Source organism: Bactrocera tryoni, chromosome 4, assembly GCF_016617805.1.
Source record: "Bactrocera tryoni isolate S06 chromosome 4, CSIRO_BtryS06_freeze2, whole genome shotgun sequence".
In the NCBI taxonomy this organism is placed as follows: Eukaryota; Metazoa; Arthropoda; class Insecta; order Diptera; family Tephritidae; genus Bactrocera; species Bactrocera tryoni.
In genome coordinates, this window is record NC_052502.1 from 13,010,565 (window position 1) to 13,034,831 (window position 24,267).

A 24,267-nucleotide genomic window follows, 5' to 3' on the forward strand; every position below is an offset into this window, starting at 1 on the left:
GACATTTTTACAAAAAAAAAAAAATTAAAGTTTCAGTGAAAATTTCGCGACATTTTTTTTGACAAATATTTGTAATCGAAAAAAAAATCCTTCGTCCAAGTCCGTAAGATTTGTATCTCAAAGATAAAGATTGTAAATTGCATGAAGATCGATAAGTAGTTTTCGAGAAATCTTGCTAACCGACTTCAAAAACACAGTTTCGAGAAATGAGTTTTAAGGCGAGTCACTTAGCCTAGCTAGCCTCGAGCGCACAAATTCTCAAGGCCGTATCTCCGAAACTATTACTCGGATCAACTTGAAAATTTTAGACACTTTTCTGGAGGTGTTGTAGAATTTAATGAGATAATAAAAATAATAAGAAAGTAAAGAAGATTTGTTGAAACCAGTAAACCCATGTAACCCCTTAAGAAGAATTCGAGTTGGATATAATGTGAAATAGATCGGCATAACAAACCTTCCTAAGGGTCTATGAAGAGAACAGATGAATTGAAGTGGTAGAGAGGACTATGCTCCTGGTCATATGTATTAGACCCCGATATTATTTTCGCAGAACAGTTCTGAAACTAAAAACGAAAAACGAAAAATGAGGTTTGCACAACAAAAGCAGTCAAAATTGGTAGAAAAGATGCAGATAGTCGCAGTATGTTCCAAAAAATTCATACCTGTCAACACATTTTATTGTATACATATTCTATATGAAAGGAGTTTAACGAACATTTTTAAACATTCTTAATTTTTGAAAATACCACTGATACTGGCAGGGTCGGATTTTAAAGCTTTTTTTTTGTAGTTCGGGAAATTAAAACCATTAGGAGTTGGAAATAAGAAGAATGACTTCAAAGAAGATCAAAAGAGTTCTACGAATTGAACAATTCTGTATCGGATTTAAATCTTCAGCGTTTCTTGTGGAACTGTCCTTCCATTCCGTCCGTCGTCTTGACCAGATAATTGTATTTTATAATCTTCGGTATGTGAATTGATTAACCCAAAGCTTTACATTCAGTTTTACTTTACGCTCAACTTTGATTCTACAATTTCAAGAAATTTATTTGTTACTTTCGCAAAAAGATATCTAAGGGTATTAAAAAAGACACAACATTAATTACATGATGGGAAAGCGGATATGGTGCTATATTTCTATCCTTATCGGAGCTATTTACTGGTCACTTGAACTGACTTGAAATTAGGACAGTTAGGTTAGGTCCCATCCGGGTTGCATGTAATGCCAGTAGGTTGTGACTTGTCAAGAGATCAACAGCTGTCCGGCAGTTGTTCCGAGACTATGTGAGTAAGAAGCAAGCGAGTTTCCGAAGAGACTCTTGCACATGATCACGGCGTTCCTATATGTACTTAAGGTAATCCATCTCGTTTTGTGCACCTGTCAGCTCTTTCGAAAACTTCGTTGCATATCGTTTTTAGTGACTTTCGAATTTCCTGTACTTGTTCGGTAGCCAGGCGGATAGCACTTTAGGTAATCTCTTCAGCAGTTTCGTTTCCTGGAACTTCCTTGTGGTCTGGAACCCAGTATCTATGCAGCTGTTTTGTGGCAGCCGCTACAGTTACTGCTTCGCTGCTTCTAGGGACATTCTCTGTCGCAATGCGATGTGAGATTATTGCCTTCATTGCTGTCTGGCTATTGACGTATATGTATTAATCCTTTTTATATTTTTTACAGCGTTGTTAGTTAGCTCGGTCGCTTTCTCAATTGCAAATACTTCCGCCTGGAAGATACTGCAGTATTCCGGAAGTTTGAAGGGTTGCCTGAGATCCAGCTTCGAGCAATAAATTCCGGCTCCTACTCCATTCGCCATTTGGGATGTCAGCTTCCAAGGAGAATAATTTCTTGCATATTTGAAATATCCCGAAAATTGCTGTAGCAGATGAAAAAAATCTTTCAAAAGACAGAGTTTACTTTATAAAGCTGAAAATTAGACTTTGTATGAAAAACTTTTTTATTTGACAAGGTATGAAACTGCGCATAACATTGTACAAGGCAACGGTATAATTTACAGAAATTTGGTTCAGATCGGACACCTTTAGCTTAGAGCTACTGATGATTAACTCTCCACAACTTTATCCTTATCAAACGTTATATGTATGTACTATATGCCCTAACCTGCTCTTTTGTATCAGGCTTTTCTTTTACAGCCCCTGCTACATACTTTTTTGTTGTAAGAGAGTCTAGGTCTCTAATTTCTATCGCATCCTTTGATTTAAGGTCGGTCTCAGTTGCAGATTCTTGAATGGTGTCTTGAGTACTTTGCAGAAGCTGGCTTTTGTAGACTGTCCCTTCTCCAGCTCTAATAACAGGGATCCGACTCTTGTTTTGAGGATCCCTTTGGTCTTAACCTCTGCTTATTTAATATTTACCTTCCTACGGATATTATTCAGGACCTCGGCATAGCTATTGCCTTCTGTTGGCTTTATGATCACGGTCTCTGACTGTCGTTTGAGCCTATTATTTGCTCTCTGACTTGCAGCTATATTCCTCTCTTGCTATTTTTTTCTCTTTTGTACTCTCTCCATCGTTCCTTCGTTTGTGTAGGTTTTCTTTGCTTTTTTGGGCAAAACTTTTTGCCACTAGCCATCCTTTTCGTTTTGTGCCCGCACTGTTTCTTGGGGCTCCACAGGGCTTGTCGCCCGCCTCTTCGAGTATATCGAATCGGAGTCGTGATGCATCAGTGTAGATATCGCCATATTTTCTCATTTTCTACGATGAGCCAGTTTCTACGGTAACTTTTCATAACGTCGATGAGCTCGTATAGCTGTGCCGCTCCGTTCTTAACATCCATGCTGACGTTCTTCTGTTTTGCCATCGCTGTCTTCATAATTTGCACGATACCCTATCGTTTTTCTAAGGATTCCTCTTCTGTCTGTCTTATTTGAGTAATGTACTCTTGTTTCGGTGAGTTTTAAGGTCCTTTTGTAGTGGCAACTGGGGTGCTCTTCCCTTGTCTTTGTTTTGTTAATGGTGCTTGTGTGGCCGGAGTTTCGCTTGAGGCTATCTTTTCTCCAGTTTTATGGGGTTTTTTTTGGAGTGACAATGTGTATAGGGGATTTACGTATCATATTACTTCAACGGAAGACGGTCTCGTATTCCTCGTTTTGGCTATCTTTATTCTGTTGTTCTCTCTGTTGGGGTGTTTGCTGTTTTTGCGATGTATTCTTTTATCTCCTCACGTTGCAACAGTTGCCAGGAGCTCAACGGAATCTGTACGGCCAAAAGAAAATTATGAAGATGTACAGTGAACGTACCAGAAGACGTGCCAGGGTTTTAACGATTAGGAGTTGAGAACAGTATTAGCCTGCCAGCCATTTCGGTAAGATGTCAGTCGTCCCTACTGAGATGAATACTGGCCTCACCAGCCTTTTGCCAAAATAATACGTTCCGGGTTTCCAGTACATCGTATTTACAATCATACTAGACTCGATTCTGGGTATTTCCCAGGGTATTTTCCCAGGGTTTTCGTCGACGTCAGCGCCCTCCGTATTACTATTCGCAGGTAACCTACATAGCATAGGCTATTCACTATCCGCCAGCTGTGATCCCGGTAGTAGCCTGGTCTCAGCCATATAGTATACAAGCCATTCAAAGTGACCTATCAAAATCAAAATGAATATGTTTTTATACCCTTTATGCTATAAAAAATACACATGTGCAGGGTATTATCGCGTCGATACAGCCGAAGTTCAGCCTTTTTGTTTTAAAAATATTATTAGCAATAATTTTCCACTATTTTTTTTATAAAATTAACAATTTCTAACAATTTCCATTGGCTGTAAAGAAGAGCAAATATATTGAACATATGCGACGAACCCCCAACATAGTCCTTTTAAGCTACTCAACATTTTCTTCGACGTACAAACACATACACATGCACACACGCAAGCATATGCTCGCCATCATTATCCTTATCGCGTAATTTTATTGCCGCTTCTGCTGGCCACTCTGCGTTTTTAACGTTTTTGTTGTTGTTCCTGCCATCACTGTTATTATCAGCGTCTAGCCAAAATGTTGTTATTATTGTTTGTGCTTTTAGCCACTGCCAATATCAAGTTAGACGCAAACACTTTTGCTTTTTCCTCCAATTTCCAACGCCTACAGAGAAGTGTCTTCGTGTCTGCGAGTTTTTGCTCAATTTGTCATTATTAACATTTTCGTTGGCTGTTATTGTTGTTGTTGTGTTTGCGCTGCTGATACCCATTGTTGATTTTGTTGTTAATTTTAACGCCTAAAGACATTGTTTTGCTCAAGTATTTCCCAACTTTTATTTTCAGTCGCCGCTCGCGAGCTCTTTTGCTGCTTTAAGTAGTATGTGTGTATGTGCGTATATTTTTACATATACATACATACATATATAATATAGTGTTTGTGCGTTTGGCATTTGCTCGAGTTTCCGTTTTAATAAACGTCGTTTCCTTTTGCCATATTTGCCTCTGTTGGCTTCCTATGTCTACTTATTTGACTCTGGCAGCCGGAGGCACAAACACACACACACACTTACCAGGCACTGCAGCCGCCCCGCCTGACTATCTGACAGCGCGTGCTTGCTTCATTGTCTGCCGACTGCTGCTGGTTGGCGGCATAAGCGTCGTTGTGGTGTCTCCAGGCTTGCGCTCTCACAACCTTTCGGCTACTGGGTCGGGGGCTGCACTGCGCTGGTAGCGGCAAATTCATTGCAGTGTGTGTCGGCATCGTGTGTCTCGTCGCCTTTATTGCCTCATTGTCATTTTTGATTTTGGCGAAATTTAATTTCCTCTCAGTTTGATTTTTAAGTGTTAAATAGTCGCGTTGTCAATGCTTCTCGCCGCTCATTGTTCGCTGCTGACACCTCGGCGCTCGCTTGCAAATCCAATTTGACCAAGTTATTGTGTAGAATGAAATGTAATTATTTAGGATTTAGATTACGTGCAAATAATCAGATGGCGGCGGCGGCGGTGGCTGTTGAGTCAATAAATGAACGTCGCATTTTCAGTTTTGTGGAGCTGTTTGAAGGAAGATTGATGGCTTTTCGAAAGAGAGAACTCAAGAGTTCGGTAAAGTTAGGCGCTGTGATGCTTTTACTCTTTTTCAGGTAGTCAAAAAATAGTAAGACTTTTTAATTTAAAATTCGCATGAGAACCCATTGGTCGACATTTTTTTTTTGGACTGTCAGTGACGACGAACCACGGCCGGGACGGCCATCAACATCAACTGATGATCAACACGTCGATAAAATAAAGGAATTGGTGCTTGCGAATTGACGATTAACAGTCAGTGATCCTACTAGCATCATTAGAATATCAGAAGAATCAGTGAAAACCATTTCGAAAAGTCACGTAGGTCTAAGAAAAGGCAAAACACGATTGGTTCCAAAATCACCAAATTTTTTTCGAAAAACAGCATCGCGCTAGCGTCTGTGAAACAATGCTTTTTGACTACCAGAATGCCATGACACGTATTATTACTGGCGATAAGATTTAGATCTATGCTTACAACCGAGAAACAGATGGCCAATCGACCGAATATCGTAGCAATAGTGAGTCGAAGTCGAAATAACGAGGTCAAAGCAATCAAAAATCACGGTGATGTTGATAGTTTTCTTCGATTATTGAGTTGTGGTGCACTGCGAATTCCTTCCGACCGGCCAAACTGTTAACAAGGGGAACCATTTTCAATCAATATCGTGCCGCAACAACCGTGTTCGCCTGATTTAGTTCCGTGTGACTTCAGGCTCTTCAGCAAAATCAAACGACAGCTCCAAGGGAACCATTTAAAATCAATTGAAGACATTAAACGTGAATCACCACGCACATTGAAAATTATTACGGAAATCTTCTTTAACAACTGTTTCGAGGATTGGAAAAAACTCTTGGCACAAGTGTCCTGGGGGGACAATATAGATTTTGAAGAATAAATTAAAAATTTGAAAATTATTAACAAAGTCTTGCTAATTTTTGCTCTTAGTGGTATCACAACTTCTGAACGCCAAAAAATGATGTTCTTTCCTTTTCCCATCGATTTGACAGCTTTCGTCTTCTTTGAAGCAGCTTCCTTGGGAGAAGTCGACCATTTCGACAGCCCCTTGGCCTCCGGTGTATATCAGTGTATCCGTATCTCGTCGGCTGTCAGGAAACAACGCAGATAGAGAATTTAAAAGCGACATAAACGACGTCGACAGTGCTTATATGCCTATATTTTTATACTCTCGCAACAATGTTGCTAACGAGAGTATTATAGTTTTGTTCACATAACGGTTGTTTGTAAGTCCTAAAACTAAAAGAGTCAGATACAGGGTTATATATACCAAAGTGATCAGGGTGACGAGTAGATTTGAAATCCGGATGTCTTTCTGTCCGTCCGTCCGTCTGTCCGTTCGTCCGTGCAAGCTGTAACTTGAGTAAAAATTGAGATATCATGATGAAACTGTATACACGTATTTCTTGGCTCCATAAGGAGGTTAAGTTCGAAGACGGGCAAAATTGGCCCACAAAATGGCGGAAACCGAAAACCTATAAAGTGTCATAACTAAGCCATAAATAAAGATATTAAAGTGAAATTTGGCAGAAAGGATCGCATTAGGGAGGGACATATTTGGAATTATTTTTTTTGGAAAAGTGGGCGTGGCCCCGCCCCCTACTAAGTTTTTTGTACATATCTCGGAAACTACGGAAACTACTATAGCTATGTCAACCAAACTCTATAGAGTCGTTTCCTTCAGGCATTTCCATATACAGTTCAAAAATGGAAGAAATCGGATAATAACCACGCCCACCTCACATACAAAGGTTATATTGAAAAGCACTAAAAGTGCGTTAACCAACTAACTAAAAACGTCAGAAACACTAAATTTTACGGAAGAAATGGCAGAAGGAAGCTGCACCCAGGCTTTTTTTTTAATTGAAATTGGGCGTGGCATCGCCCACTTATGGACCAAAAACTATATCTCAGGAACTACTAGACCGATTTCAATGAAATTCGGTATATAATATTTTCTTAACACCCTGATGACATGTACGAAATATGGGTGAAATCGGTTCACAACCACGCCTTCTTCCAATATAACGCTATTTTGAATTCCATCTGATGCCTTCTCTGTATAATATATATATGTACTTTAGGAACCAATGATGATAGCGGAATAAAACTTTACAAAAATACGGTATTTGAAAAATATGTAAATGACGTATTATGAAATCTCGATTATCACTTTACCATGCGAGAGTATAAAATGTTCGGTGACACCCGAACTTAGCCCTTCCTTACTTGTTTTTATGTTGCAAATGAGAGGTTAAACTTCTTTTGGCGTCCGAGGTAAATAATAATATTAAAATAATATCAAATTAAGCAGCACTTGTAGTGATCGGGCGGAAGATAACTTGATAGGTAGTTCAACAGTCATTCGAAGCTTAAAAGCAGTAGTTTTCACCATTTCTTCGAAATTGTAGAGATAAACTTTATAAGCGAAGGAAAAATTCGATAAATTGTTTTGTATTTCTAAAAGATACAAATCCGTGTTTCAGGAGAGTTTCGCTTTCCAGAGTAGTCTTTAATATTAATTTAATAAGTTATTAAGTAAGCTTTCGCTTTAATGTTTCAGTCGTTGTCGCTCTAAATAAACCTTACTATGTATATATGGAATATTTATATGTACATATATGAATTTATATAGAAAGTATATATTTATACCATAATCAGTCAGGCAAGTGCACGAGTACTCAAGCCCCCATGTCAAGCTAACTCAAGCTAACTCAAGATACTACATAACTTGTGGCGTCCAACATATGAGAATTTGTTTATATGTACCAATACAAATTCATATTCATTGATATATGTTTGTGTATATAATATTTTGTTTGCTAAAGCATATGTTTGTGTTTACAGAGGATCATGTTGGTCCAGTTATTGCTTTCACTGCTCATCCTAGCTTGCTTTATTTAAGCATACGGTAGTATATTTGTTGTATTATAATTTGCGACTGGAAATCCCAGCAGTAAATTTTTTACTTACTGAAACTTATTAGATACTAGTTCAATCTCCAGATAAACTGTTTATGGTGCTATCAGTCTCGACCAAGGATATGTAAAGGGGAGGAGTATTCAGTAACGATCAAGTACTTTTAGGGACATTATAAAAATTATGAAATATTGCATATTTTTTCACTAACACTCTCTTTTTGTACTAACGGGTGATCCAAGTAGAGGTTTTTTTCAATAGCAATGGCTTCATGTGGTTTGGGGGCTGGTGGTTTTTCAAGAATGATGTCGGAAGAATCGTCAATGGGGACCGTTATCGCGCCGTGATAACTGGCTATTTGATGTCCGAAATTGAAGTTCGTGGTCTCGGCGTTATTTGGTTTCAAGAACGCATCCCACATATCGCATCAATTAATGGATTTATTGAAAAAACACCTCGGTGAACGGATATTATCAGGTTTTGGGCCGGTCGATTGGCCACCAAGATCGAATGACCGTTACACTTTTTCCTGTGGAGATATGTAAACTCAAAAGTCTATACGGGCAGTCCCGTTCCGATTTAGTCCTTGGATTTAAACATCACGCGTGTCATTCGCCAGTTACTAGTCGAAATGCTCGAACGAGTCATCGAAAATTGGACGACTGCAACTTTATACATGGTTTGCTAAGGTTAGATTAAGAGATCTTCCTAACAAGGAGCTCGCTTGAACAGCTTAGAACGCCGGTCAACTGATTTATCTAAAACTCCTATAAATAGATCTTTAAATTCTCGCAAATCGACAAATCGCTTTACCAAATCACCAATTTGTTGCGTCGCCTATGCCTCCGGGGACACCGAAGGTAAGACTGGTAAGGTTAGGTTGAACAATGGAAGATAAAGTGCCTGAAAGTTTCCATCTCACCCTCAATACAACTTTAACAATTAGCGTCCGTCCAAATTTTTAGGCTAAACGCATAAATGCCTATTGGACAGTGTCCAGTAAGACCGCCTACTGTTGCGGCAAGTTGAACATTGCTGAGAGCAAGTTGTTTAAAAGATCCCTTGCGATCTACTCTAGATCAATTGGAAATTGCAGTCGGACAGGAACGGATCGTCGACCAACGTCTGCTAAGAGCACGCGGGGTTCACTGATCAAGTGCGAGAACGCAAGTTGCCAACTGAGATTCAACTAGGTCTCTTTCCGATGTGAATGGAGCAAAGGTGCTTCCTTTGACTAGGTTCTCGGCTCAGCAGTTGTCTGCGAATCCGCTATGACCGAGTACCAAACGAGTTTGATGATGAAGTAGCTTGAAGTTATTTCTGTTGAGGTCAGAAACTCCTAGACTAGTTTCGAGCGCGAAGTTAGCGAACTCAGCGCTAGTATTGTCGCCTGTTGTCGAAGTGCATGCTCAGCTCCTTGGCTGAGGTTGTGCTTTATAGTAGTACATCAACACTCACCTTAATAGCAGCCACTTCTGCCTGTAAAACAATACAGTGGTGCGGTAGCCTAAAGCTAAGTTTGGCGGAGAGCTCTTTGCAGAAACTCCTAGTCGAACCTTCCCTCTTAGCTTTGACCCATCAGTGAAAAATCTCACTATGACTCATCCGCGTCCACATAATTTTCGTCGCTACGTGAGCAGAGACACAGACACCACGTGTAGCTTGCGCGACGTTGAGTGTTTTCCGAAATGTAGTTGAAGGAGGTCAGAATTTCGGCGTTTCCTTGTTGGAACCCTATTTCGTTTTCTGAGCATTTTAGTCCGCCCAAACCATTTTTATGCTGCGATAAATGTGATTATTTCTCGGTTCTGACTTCAAAGTACTAGTTTGTCACTAGTCAGTAGCGAAAGTATATTTTTCTATTACTTGGAACATTTACTTCAGGGTTGCTATTTGCATGTCCACAAGAGATAATATGTTTGTTTGTATGCCCGTCTAGGAGTCGACTTTAATCTATTGCATTATGTGCTTGCGTCATATTGCGCTGCCTGCTTAGCTGTCCCGTTATATGTATGTGCTTGTGTGTGTATTTTCTTGCAGCTGATTGGCGCTCGAGGCGCTTGAGTAAATATGCTTGTATATTGTATATGCTACGGTATGTGCAAACATGGAGTTGGTGTTTGAGTGCGCTCGCTTATTAATTACTTGTCTTGGGATATTTGGCTAAGAACAAAGTCGCATTAATTAATTTCAGCTTAAAGGCGGCTATTGTCACAGTTGCTCGGTGCGCTCACAACTAAGCCATAAAACATGTTTCCAATAAAAGGGTTAACGCTTGCTAACCGTTTGTGTGTGTGTGTACATATGTAAATATGTAGTCATACATATATATGAATTTGTTTATGTATGTATATTAGTGTGGAAAAATGCTTCAATTTCCAACCATAAATTATGTGTGCAATATTTGGTTAGAAACTGTATATATTCAACAAGAAATATACAAATTTACTTTAAACATTGCATACTGCAAGGCGCTGCGCCATTCGAGGCGCAATCGTTGTGTGTTGAAAGAGTTGAATTAAGTAGCGGGGACTTTTGCCATAAAATTTTGCCATTTTTTTTGTTCCCTAAAAGCTGGTGAACTAGGTGGGGCTTGGCTGGAGCATTGGCCTCGCGACATTTGGTGTAACAAATGTGTTTTGTTAGCGCATGCTGTGACCCGTTTTTGCCGTTATTCGCTGAAAGGAGTCATAAAATGTTTATTTGTGTAGCTATATGCATATACATATGTATATATGTATATATATATTCCAATCCTTACTGCTCATATACTTTGGCTCGTATGCGTATGAATAAGTAAGCATGTCTGTTTGTATTCCTCCTCTGCTTTGGGAATTATGAATTTTCTTTGTCCTCCGTTTTGTTTATGAATTATTTGTCTCCATTTGTATTTCTTTTGTTCTTTTTGCTTGCCGCGATATTTGACTTTCTCCCCCGACATGAGGGCATGCTTTAATGATAATAAATTGTAACCCCTTTTTTTGGCTGACTGCGCGACTTTTAACTTCCGTTTTGCTCTTTTAACGGTTTAGAGTACTTGGTGGGAACCGTTTAATGGTAGCGAAGTTTAAATGTTGCTGGTGAGTTGAACTTTAAAGTGTTTGGCAAAGATAATTTAACCAAAGTTTGTAGGTTAAATTTCTCTTAATGAGGTACTTGGAGAGGTTTGATCTTATACACAAGAAATAATTTTAGTTTGGAAATTTAATGATTAGACTATGTAACAAATAGCGCTAAATCACGAAATTATTAGTAAGGGTTAACTGACAAATAAAATTGGTGATGATGAATATTCTCGATACTAGATATGTATGTATATAGAAAATTATACTTAAATAATTGACGATCAGTTGTGGTACGCTGTTACCTTAATGATTATATTTAGACTAACCGTCGGTTAAAGTGGTGGTTAAGGTTTCACAATTTTATTAAAAATGCAGATTTTTATTATTGGCGATTAGTTCTAGTACGCGGAGACTTTGGTGATTATGTACACACTAACCGGCGGTTAAAGTGGCTGTAAAGGTGGCGGTTAAGATTTCACAATTTTTATAAAAAGGCAGACCTATTTAATTGGCGATCAGTTGTGGTACGCAGATGATTTTTTAATTATATCTCGACTAACCGACGGTTAAAGTCATGGTTAAAGTTTCACAATTTTAACAAAAAAGACAGACTTATATAATCGGCGATCAGTAATGATAAGCAGAGACTTTAATGATTATACCTACTCTAACCGACGGTTAAAGTCATGGTTAAAGTTTCACAATTTTTAAAAAACGGAAGACTTATGATATATAATTGGCGATCAGATAGTGTACTTAAATGGTTATATCAACGCTAACCGACGGTTAAAGTGGTGGTTAAAGTTTGACATATATGAACTGCATACAGAAAAAATGTATCGAGGTATACACAAAATTTTTTGACAAACCACCTTAAGCTCGCCTGACTTCCAATTGAATATATGTATTTCATACGAGCAGTATAGGTGTAACATGTACCTTCAAGATCTAAATAATATTTTTTTAAAACGATATGTTTGCTAACCTGCGGTTTAAGTGTTGGTTAAAATTTAATCAAAAGTTGTGTATCCTAAAATTAGTCAATTAATTCAATATTCAAAATAAGGTTTTTAAAACGATATGTTTTTTAACCGACGGTTAAAGTGCTGGTTAAATCCTAATCAATAGTTGTGTACCTTTAAATTAGACAATTAATTTAGTTACAACAAACATTTACGCGTTTAAAATACAATATTAAACTATTATTTACACTAACCGGTGGTTAAAGTGCCGGTTAAAGCCCACTAAATAATTACATATATTTAAATTAGACAGCTATTGAGTTATTACCTTCATTTATTGAAACATATTTTTAATCGGCAGTTAAAGTGCCAGTTAAAACTTTATTTATTAGAGCTATAACTATATTCGTGGAACTTTTCTTTTAAAAATTCAAAAGGTTACGGTGCAACAGTATCACTGAAATTCTTGCCCATCTGAAGCTATAACATTTTCACTTCTTTCTGTTTAGTTGTGGATTCCAAACTTAAAATAATTGCGAGTGTTGGCAGCCAAGTATGAATTAAGCCAATTTTTCATATCTTTCTTGAAGAGAACCGCATTTCAAGGAGAGCATTCTGCATTAACCAGTCAGAAGAGGCAAGGACTGATAAAAGCGTCTGAGCGAAAACTTCTCAGGCACTGATTTAAACATAGTTTTAACCGTTCTTGCAATATGAGGTCGATGCCATGATGGAAAATTATTGCCTCGTGTCTAGTCCCAAACTTCTTACTTTTTCCGGTAATTGGTTCCTTCAGTTTGATAAGTTGTTGTTGGTAGCGTTTTCCATTAATTGTTTTACTTGGATTAAGAAGCTCATAATTCAGCACGCCCTTTCCATTCTCACCAAATGCTGATAAATATCCTGGCGTCGTAGATATTCGGCTTTCTTGCTGATTTGGTTGTTTTTTTGGGTTCAGAGTTGTCACAATGTATAGATTTTTCAGAATTTCGGAACAATGGAATAATAATAAAGTTTCGCCATCTTTGGGCGAAAGATTGAGGCTGACGAAGCTCAATTTAACTAACCGCAGATTAAAGTGGCGGTTAAAAATTGATTCGGAAAAATTAGCTGACAGGCCTTTACTTATGACGGTTAAAAATTAGATTAATGCCTAAATTTAACTAACCGCAGATTAAAGTGACGGTTAAAAACTTATTAGAATGAAGCTTACACTTAACTAACCACAGGTTAAAATGACAGTTAAGAAAATTATTGGGAAATTTATCTGAAGGGCCTTTATTTATAACTACATTGTTAAACTGATGCCTAACTAACCGTAAGTTAAAGTGGCGGTAAAAAACTTAATAAGAAAATTATAGGAAAAGCATTTATTTATTTATAATTACTTCCATAATTCAACACTGGCATGATGCTTACATTTCACTTGTTAAATTTCCTAACCGAGGGTTAAAGTTACGGTTAAAAATTTATTGAGGAAATTATCTCACAGGCTTTTGTTTACAATTACTTCCAAAAGTCAATATTGTATTATACCTGTGCCCAAAAAATAAGGTGACATTGTATTTATTTTGAAAATTCTTTATTAATTTTTCCAAATCAATTTCATTCTCTTCAAAGTAATCCCCTTCCGATGCAATGCACTTATGCCAACGGATTTTCCAATCTTCGAAACACTGGTTGTAATCACTTTCCGGGAAGGCCTTCAGTTCCGTCTTCGCTGCGGCTTGAATCTCCTCTATCGTATAAAAACGGTGTCCCCGGAGCGGTCTTTTGAGATTAGTGAACAGCCAGAAGTCGCACGGCGCCAGATCAGGTGAATACGGTGGTTGCGGAACGATATGGGTTAAGTTTTTGGCGAAATGATCACGAATTACGAGGGCAGTATGGGATGGTGCATTATCGTGGTGTAAAAACCAAGAATTGTCTTTCCACAATTCCGGCCTTTTTAGGCGGATAGCGTTACGCAAATGACGCATAACGTTCAAATAATATTCCTTGTTGAATGTTTGACCGGTTGGAAGGAATTCATAATGCACAACACCACGATAATCGAAGAAAACAGTCAACATGACCTTGATTTTGAGCGACTTTGGCGCGATTTTTTTGGTCTCGGCTCTCTTTTGGCACGATATTCGCTCGATTGATCGGTTGTTTCGGGATCGTATGTATAGATCCAAGTCTCATCGCCAGTTATAATGCGTTTCATGACACCCTGGTAGTCAGAAAGCATCGTTTCACACATTTCAACGCGACGCCTTTTTTCCATAAATTCAATGTTTTCGGTACCAGTCGATATTTGTCGCGCTTGAGGCCCAAAACATCCTTCAAAATGGTATTGGCTGAGCCCTTCGATATGCCAACTTAATCAGCAAGGTCTCTAATTGTTAATCGACGGTTTATCAACACCAAATCTTTGATTTGTTGAACGTGAACTTCGTCGGTTGAGGTTGATGGTCGCCCTGGACGCTCTTCGTCATCGACACGTTCACGGCTGGAACTCACTATACCACTTGTAAACAGTTTGTTTAGACATAGCCTCATCACCAAAGGCTTTCTGCACCATCCTCAACGTATCCGCAGCAGAAAATTGATTTCGTAAACAAAATTTAATGCAAATTCTTTGCTTAACAAATTTTGACATCGCAAAAAACGAAAAAATCACTTTTAGCAGCTCACAAAACGACACGTATCTCAAACACTAATGAATATTTTGACATGAAATTTGACATAACTGCGACTGACAGTACTACCAACCTAAAACAAAAATAATTCTACAAATCCTTCGACGCGCGCAGTTTAAATTCAAATGTCAGCTTATTTTTTGGGCACAGCGGTTAAAAAGTTATTTGGAAAATTATGTGAAAGGTCTTTATTATAGCTATTTCCAATACTCAATGTTAGTCTGTTGACTAAATTAAGTGGGTACGTAATGATCTCTAATTATTGGTTTGTAAAGACCTTAATTCAAAGTATTTAGGCTCTGTAATTTATACTCTCCTCATAAACTTTCGACAAAATTCTAACTTTCTGCGCTTGCCACACTCATTTGTATGAACCCCAGCATACTTGTCCTCTCCTCACTTCATTGCACACATGCTTTTTGAAGCCCTCAACAACAACAAATGAGCTGCTTGTCAAAACTGTCAAAACCAATAGCGGGCGCTAAGCGTTAGAAAAACAACGCCCACAACAACAACAACAACACTAGAAGGTACTTCACATAAATGTTTTTTGAAATTTCAACTCTTTTCGCATAAAACGGCTTTTTGAGTTCAGCTTCCACGGAGCGCACAAAACAAAGCGGAGTTGTGGCAAGGTCAGGAGTACATGATACACGTAGGCCAAAACGCACAGGCTTCAAAGTGTTAAAATTGCGAAATGGCTTGCACTTTTAGTTGAGTGATTTTGTTTTGCTTATCGCAACACGTTTGATGAACCACCAACAACAGGTGACGGCTACAGAGTAACGCTGTACGGCCACAGGAGGCAGGCGGGGCAGCTTTTACCGTTGCTAGCGCTCTTCGACGCCATTAGCGCTGCTTTGTTTGTTGTTGTATATATTTAAAATGTCATTTTGTTGTCAGCCTCAGACTTGTTTAATGTCAAATTACGTCAGCTACCGCTAAAAACAAACAAACAACAACAAGAGCAACAACAGCAACACTAACAGCAATTCGAATTGAAAGAAGTTGCTGGCGAGACCTCAGAGTTGCTACGGCAAAACTAAGTTAACGGGCGCAAACAATGCGTTGCAAATTGCCTACACCTACAGCAACAACAAGAAGGTATCTTAGCAATGGCAGCAGAGGGGAACGCTCCAACATTCATTTTCATTAGCGTGCAAAGTGAAAAAGCCGCCAGCCTTCGCTGCTCATTGCGAATGTTTCAACTTTGTTTTAAAAGTCTTAAATGGAAATAATTATTTTTGTTGTTGTTGTTGTTTCGACTGTTGCTGGCATTTTAATTGTGGCTGTTGTTGTTGTTGCCGTTGTCGCCTTAGCAAAGTGGTGATAATTTGCGCTTTGTTAAAATAAATGTCTGTTAAATGCAAAGGGTGGTGGGGTGTGCTTACATACACACACATACACATACATACTTACAGTTACATATATTTGCCTCGGCCTTTGCTTGTGCTCTTACTCCGCGCATTCTTGCATTTTGTCACTTCGCCTCTGCCACTGTTTGCTTATACTTTAGCTGCTGCCTCCACACTTGTTCACCTCCCCCCCTTCCTTGCCTCGGCGAGTTTTAGTCTTATTAGCGAAAGTTCTTTGCCGCCTTTTGGGCGCTGTGGCCAGCCTGCCGCTGCTCATTTGCGCTGCCACCAGCATACGCTTGCCACTCCTCTTTCCTCTCTCCTCTCTCTTCCTCTTGTGCGTGGTTGTGTGGAGTCTTCTTGTTCATGCCTTGTTTACGCTTTAATGTCTTGGCTTAAAAATGGCGACAGATTTATTTGCGAATTTCCCTGTCTTGCCATGTCGCTTGCTGTGTCTTCGTCTCCGTTTATCAGTTGCTCGCAATGCAGCATCACTTCCTCCCTCCCACTCATTCCCGCACTTTATGTGCTTCTTGGCGTCGACAGTTGTCTTTAGCGTTGCATAATTAAAAAAGTTTCATTTCATTTCAGTTTTGTTGTTGTTGCGGGTTAGTCTCTTGCTTGCTACGTTCATTTGATCTACGTCAGTGGTTTTAGGTATGTTGCTGCGTGTTGTTGCCTCGGTTTCTGTTATGTCTCTGCTTGTCTTTGGTCAATGTCGCATTTAATGTGCGAGTTTTTCGACTTCGTTTAACTTAATTTTATTACCAAAGCGTGTGTTCTTCGAATGAGGTTAAGATGAAAATGGGATATACGTATTTGTTGGAGGAATGATTTTCGATCTGGAATTTTTTTTTCATCCATTCGGATGATAGCGGTATTCGCCGTTAGCAATGTGTAAAGGACCATACATCTTAGGTAGAACCTTTCTCTTGCAACGGCAACTCATCAGATCCATCCATGCCTCTGCACCATATATCAGGATGGGGATGATGAGTGACTGGTAGAATTTGATCTTTGTTAGTCGAGAGAGGACTTTACTTCTCAACTCAGTCCAAAGTAGTACCTGTTAGCAAGAGCAATTCTGCGTTGGATTTCGCGGCTGACATTGTTGTTGGTGTTAATACTGGTTCTAAGACAGAACTATTGGCGCGATTGTACCTTCCATATTCAGCTCTTCAGCTCGAATTACTTTCTTCAGCAGTAGATTGAAGAATACGCACGGTACGGAGGCGCCTTGTCTGAAACGTTTGGTATGGAGCGGCTCTGAGAGGTCCTTCCTGATCCTGACGAAACTTTTGGTATTACTCATCGTCAGTATACACAGCCGTATTAGTTTTGCGGGGATTTTTTGTGCTGTCAAAAGCAGCTTTGAAATAGACAGAGAGGTGGTGTGTGTCGTTCCTCTTTTTACGGGTGTCGTTCCTCTTTCCCAAGATTTGGTAGATGGTGAATATCTGGTCAGTTGTTGAGTTTCTATGCCTGAAGCCACGCTGATAAGGTCCAATCAGTTTGTTGACGGGGGGCTTTTGTCTTTCACAAAGTACCCTCGATATAGCCTTCTCGTATTTGAAAAGCTCGGCTGGAAATCCATTGTCCCATGCCGGTTTGTTGTTCTTCAAATTGGTAATTGCAATTCGAACTTCTCTATGGTCGGGCAAAGCAAAGTTTTCTCTATTGTCATCGATTAGGACAATTATAGAGTGAAATCAGTTCATAACTTCTTCGTAAGCTTTGTTAATAGCTTTCGCAATGTGTTTCTTCACTTGGGCACAAAGCTTTTCGTTGTATAATTTCTTCTGTTTTTGCTATTCTCGTTTCTTTTACACTAGTCGAACACTATACAGTTGCTTACACTTTTACAGAACCTGTAAAGTTTCCGACCATCTAACTAACTAATTCTCGGAATATAATAGTTCTGTGAATAAAACCGGAAGAACTATGGACATAGCTTGAAATCAGACTCCGTATTCCCATGGTTGGATATCAATTGTTACTTCCAATTGAGCCTCTAGAGAAGAGGTTTAGTGGTGGAGTGGTATACTTTCACAATCTATACCGACGGGTCCAAAATGGACTGCGGAGTGAAGGCGAGGGTATGAGAGTATTTAAAAAATCTTGATATCGCTCTCATTTTCCGTCTATCAAACACAGCTAGCACCATCGAAGCTAATCTAAGGTCGTTCTAGGTATAGATACGGCCATTGAAATTCTCTAAATAATTCCTACATACCATATATCTCGCTTAGCTTTCTTATTTAAGCCCCAGGCTGCAACTCTACTTCAAAGAATGTCACATTATAGACTTTGAGAACGTCTGCCGTTTGATAACCATATTGTATTATGTTTGATTTCGCTTTATTCAAATGTGAACAACTTGTTTTTCATGGAACTACGTTGCGATCTATGTCTGTCTATAGAACATGTTAAGATTACAAAATAAAGTATAGCGATAACAAATGAACTATGGAGTGTAAATATTACCTGCAAATTTGAAATCAAACGGACAAGTAGTTTAAAGTCCACAGACAACATAATAACTTAGAAATATTCATCCGTGCATAAACCATAGATGAAAGATGTCATAATAATTTTTCTTTAAGGAACTATTTGTGAGGACATCAGAGTTTCAGAAAAGTGTTATTGCAAGAACCCAGATTCTCTCAGTCTGATAGCAGCTTTTGCAGCCATACACCTTCCGACGATGTCCTAAACCACATAAAGACTTCATACGAGTAGAACCTAATGGGCTTGACTATGGTGTCATAGAGCCAGAGGACCACTTTCAGTGAGAAACCGCAATTTTTGCCCATGGCAATCGATGCCTTTTTTGCTCTCTCTTCGATAATCGGCTTTCATGATAGGATATCCAGAGAGAGCTCTAGATATTTCACTGTATCCGCCGGTTGTAGACGGAAGTCTCAGCGATTCCACCGGGATCTTATATATTCAAGTAAATAAAACTATTTCAGTTTTACTTGGGATGATGGCGGTACCGCTTCCGATTTGTTACGACGCAGAGATACGCCTGCATCAGCTCGTACACGGTGCTCAGAAACTTTCCTTTGACCATAAGTGCTACATCGTCTGCACAGGCATTCACCCGGCAGCCACGATCCTCAAGCTTTTTAAGTAGGCCGTTAATCACCAGGATCCAGAGAAGAGGAGAGAGTACTCCGCCTTGTGAGGTTCCTCTACTCACATTTTGTCGAACGCGTATTTAATATACAATTTTATTAATTTGTCGAAAGCTTTAAAAAAGTCGTCCTTACCAAACCCGCGTTGAATGAATCCTAATAACCACCCACAACATGCAGCAAGAAATCAACTCCAGCCAATAAAGATGTTGGCTTGCATAATTGACAAGCCAACCAGACACATTGGAATTGGGTGCGAGAGAACATGCAATGCACCCGAAGTATGACGCTGCATGGTGAACACTGAAGCAACGGTTGTTAGGACGAGGGCGCTAGGTGGATGGAGTGCAGTTTATGAATTTTTCAGATTCATATCTGCGAAAACAATAGCGAAATGTGATTTTCGGGCGAGGGCTGGGGCGATAAGTGCGAGCGTAATACAAATGCAGGGCCACACGCATACTTAACTGTATGTATGTACTAACTATATGTCTATGATATCTACCAGTTTTGGCTGTGCAACTGGCGGGGCTGCCATTGCGTCCGTGCGTTTGGCTCGGCGCTGGATTCCTTAGTCACACTTCAGCATTTCCGGCATTGCAATTCGCAAACGCGATGTCTGCGTGTGTGTGCGCAATGAAACTATGCGCCTGTAGTGGTGAGAGTGTATGTGTGTATGCGTGCGCGCGCCACAAATTGCCACAAATAAAAGGGAAATCAACGGAATTTCGAAACATTTGAAAATTTTATGTCTTCATTTTCGGTTGCAAAAATTTCAGCATTTTATATGAGCAGCGGGACGGGTCGTTGTGCGTGTGTGGGTGTGTGTGCGGGCTTGCATGACTGCCACATTGTCTCCTTCGGCACAATTCAGTTTCGGTTTCAATGTGGCGCGCTTTGCTGCAGGTGTGGCAAGCCGGGGGGTGGGGTGTGTTGGCGGCATGGATTGTGCATATTTCGCGTTTTATGTTTGGGGTTAATTTAATGATTTTGCAAGTTCATTGCGCGCAACCAAATGTGTTGCAGGCGTCGACGCTGTGCCGTGGCAGCGTCGCTTTTATTAGCTGTATGCTTTTGCTTAGCGCAAATTTGCAATCGCGTCAGGTGGTGGGGGAGACGAGAGTGAACGCGCATAGAAAATCCATAAATTCATAAAATAATTGTGTTGCGCCATGCATACGGGAATGCGTTATGGATGCCCCGAAACGTGGCGCGAACGCACTGGCAGGTATTTGTGTGTGTGTGTGTGTGTATGTGAATGAAAGGCCAACTCGATAAGTTATTGGGCTTTGGTTTCGAAAATTGGTGTTTGGCTCGAAGATATATATGGTGTAATATAAATTTTCGTTAACATTGACTCGGATGATTCTTGATCCAGGATTAGCTTTTAATTTTTCACCTTGGATTCTTGGGAAGTCTTCTTAAGCTTCTCAAGTTATGCGCTTTATTAAGGATTGAGTTTCTCATATATAGCTTAACTTGATCCATATTCATAGGCTTGCTAATATGGCAGCGCATATTATATCTCCGGTAATGTAAAGCACCCTGAATGAGCGAAGTTTTTACTCCAAAATTCATGAAGCTTTTATATTTTCAGCAAGAAATTGAAGCTCAAGTCATTAGAAAAAATTTCTTGTCCTTTCACTACTTTTGTGACCTTCGTTCACTTGAAAAGACTATCGCCTTGACTTTGTGGAAAGTTCATATAAAGAAGTCCACCAGTTTCAAAGTCCCTAATCGATTATGGAAGCTGTATGTTTCGTCCAAAGCCGTGAAATGTTTTGAAATGATTGAATGATTTTTCCAGAGAACATCATTGAGACGGTAAATAACACGCCTGCCGAACTGACAAAGGTAAAAACCGATTTTGGTATGAGCTAAGTTTCTTGCGCGACCGCCCGGTGAAGATATGAAATTTTCTAGATCCATATTTTTTCTTTCCAATAATCAAATATAGTTTTTCAAGTCCTTTAAACTCCAAAGCATGCGCTTCCGTTATAGCCAGGTCTTTCTCCATCTGGTCTTTTTAACGAAGTGGAGGTCTTCCTCTTCTTCTGCTTCTTCCGTTGGGTACTGCGTCGAGTACTCTCAGAGTTGGAGTGATTTCGTCAATTCGAACGACATGATCTAGCCAGCGTGACCGCTGCCTCTTAATTCGTTGATTTTTGTCAATGTACCAATGGCCAATGCGTAAAGGAACATAAATCTTCCGCAGAATCTTTCTCTCAAAAATTCGCAACGCTGACTCATCAGCTGTTTACATAGTCCATGTCTCTGACCAATATAGCAGGCCAGAGATGACGAGTGTCTTGTAGAATTTAGTATTTGTTTGTCGAGAGAGGACTTTGCTTCTCAATTGCCTACTCAGTCCGAAGTAGCACCTGTTGGCAAGAGTTATCCTGAGTTCGATATCGAGGGTGACGTTGTTGGTGATGTTAATGCTGGTGCCAAGATAGACGAAATTGTCTACGACTTCGAAGTTATGACTGTCAACAGTGACGTGGGCGCCAAGTCGTGAGTGGGACGACTTTTTATTTGATGAGAGCGGATATTTCGTCTTGTCCTCGTTCACTACGGATCCATTTGCTTTGCCACAGACTCGATATTGCTATCTCGTTTCAATGCTGTGTTCAAACTAGAGTTCTTGGTATTTGCTTAATGAATTGAAAGGATTCAGGGATAAAACATTATTTGAATAATAATATTCGGTTCGCTGAGTCCGGTTAGTCGTAAGTCGTCGACTGTTCGATTTACCGCGAACACGTTACAAACCGGTTATTCGAAAAAAATATTCAAATAGCTGAAACTGCATATCTCCGTTATTCCTTTTGTAGATAGACTTCGAGGTTTGGTACCTAATATATTCGCAGAGTTCTACATCCGGGTTGTGAAAGAGTTGTGCTATGCAGAGGAAGTGTAGAATCGTTAACTTACTTCTTTCGAGGTTTCAGCTGCGGCAAAGATTGCTCTTCGGCATTCCCATTTTTAACGCGTGTTCTTCAAATTGCCAAAATCCCATTATGGTGGTTGTAAGTCTAAATTTCTGAATCTTTTCCTGTATATATTTAATAAGTGCTTACATAGTTTTTGTCTTGCCATATTTTGGTGATACTAGTTTGATATCCCGATTGTTCCTAACGTTCACGGTACTGACTCCGTCCCAGACACGTCTAGAAAGGCTCCAGACTTGTCCAACTTATCTGCTTTTCCGTTGTGGAAAATATTGCTATGAGCGGGAAACCAAATTATAGACCGAAATTTCGGTTTATACTTGCTTCCTACTTTCATTAGCTTCGCTGGCCTTCGAAATCCGCTGTCCTATCGACCACCTCTCGTATCTACTCCACATACTCACATACGTGGCACATTAGCTATAACTTGCAACAAATGCAGCAACGCGCGCTTTGTTTAGATTTTGTCGACGAATTGTATATATACATCCACACCCACGCATACACACACGCACCCACAAGCACAGCAAGTTATAATAAATGCGGCGCACAGTGAAATTTCAGCAGGAAAAGCGCTCCAGTTTGGCCGCGCGGCTGTCGGTGCGCCGTGCGGTTACACAATTTATGGCGGCGTTGAATGGTTATTTCGCGCGCTGTAAATTCTAACGCTTACATTTTTACAGCTACGGCAATTTCAGGCACATAATTCATGCAACACTATCCGTGCGTGCTTTTAATTAATTAGTTTTAAGTTGAATATACCAAAAATTAGCTCTCATCCATTGATGCGAACGCGAATTTATTCTCATTTGCAGGCAAAAGCTTCACCCTGAGCATTGTGATATCGACGAATCCCATACAGATCGCCACCTACAACAAGGCGATCAAGGTGACGGTGGATGGTCCGCGCGAGCCACGCTCCAAGGTGCGTCATCCGGGTTTTCATCCGTTTGCCTTCGGACCGCAGCGTTTCGGACCCGGTGATCCGTTGATGGGTGGACTGCCGTTTAAGTTTCCAGGTAAATACATATGCATATATAGAGGTTTGATGTAGTGTATTGTGTGAAGAGGGATGAAAGAGACTAAGAACGTCAGAATCGGTGGAAATTTGTTTCAGAGAGGCATTTTTGACCGTTTGATTACCCGATTAACAGGTTATGTTAAGATTAGGTTCAAATAGTGATTATGAAGTCCGGTATCACGCTTTTTCTATATATACAGATATTTGTGAAGTCGGCAAAGCGCCTATCAGCTCATCGAGATATCATAAAGTGTGAGCTCTCATGTGTTTAAGCCTAGATTTTGCAAAGGTGGGACCATAAAGAATGAAGTTCTCATAGGTTTCCCCCATGCTTCTTTCAAACGGCTGGTATCCGGTAAGACTAACAACGTTACTGAACCCCTACAATAAGGAAAGGCTAACCTGAAATCGAAAGGTTGTAAAGCTTGTAGAGCTCTTATGGTCGACTTTAGATCGATACCTCAAGAACTAATGCTAGCCCGCCGCTGGTCGCGAAACCCATCTATCCGGTAGTAGAACGCAAAATAAGAGCTTGAAACTTACCTTCCGCTGTAGCCTACAACCCCGCGTTATTCTCTTAGTTACTTCTCTGAAGGAGGCCATACTCCGGAGCAGTAGATATACTTCTTCTTTAATGGCTTTAACCCTAGCCTTCCAGGCAATCCACAGCCCGAAAGATTTTCAAAATATGTACTATAAACAGCTTTCACTGTTGAAAGCTTTAATGGCAAGCTTAGTATTTATTTTCCTTCCGTCAATTCAACGGCTGTTTCCAATGCTCGATTTTGGTGATTCAGGGAAATTTCACGCCAATCAACAGTCGATTATCCGCTTTCACTGTATCATGTCGCGGATTTGTTGATGCCAGCGGCAAAAAAGCATGGAATCACTTATTGTTGCTGGTAAAACTGTTGCTTCCCAACGCTGAGGGGATACTTTGCATACAAAAAAGTATATATATGTATGTATATGCGGCTCTACGATTGCCACTTTGTTGTCATCGAGCTTGCTTTCAAAAGCATTATGCGGATAATATTTAAAGTGGCTTGCCGACGTAACAACCTATCAGCCAACCAAGGCTCTACAGCGACACAATTGGCTTCGCATGAAAAATCGCTCAAGGCGCTGGCGTGTCGCAAAGTATTAAATTACCATA

At 39.8% G+C, this 24,267-nt stretch overlaps 1 protein-coding gene across 3 annotated transcripts in view; it reads left to right on the top strand.

Moving 5' to 3' along the window:
• Nucleotides 1-24,267, top strand: part of LOC120775754 — an 86,813-nt gene that overhangs the window by 37,331 nt on the left and 25,215 nt on the right. For all 3 annotated transcript variants that reach the window (XM_040106082.1, XM_040106084.1, XM_040106083.1), the window contains exon 4: nt 22,906-23,109. In XM_040106082.1, coding sequence (XP_039962016.1) covers nt 22,906-23,109 — 204 coding nt within the window. The remainder of the gene's footprint in view (nt 1-22,905; nt 23,110-24,267) is intronic.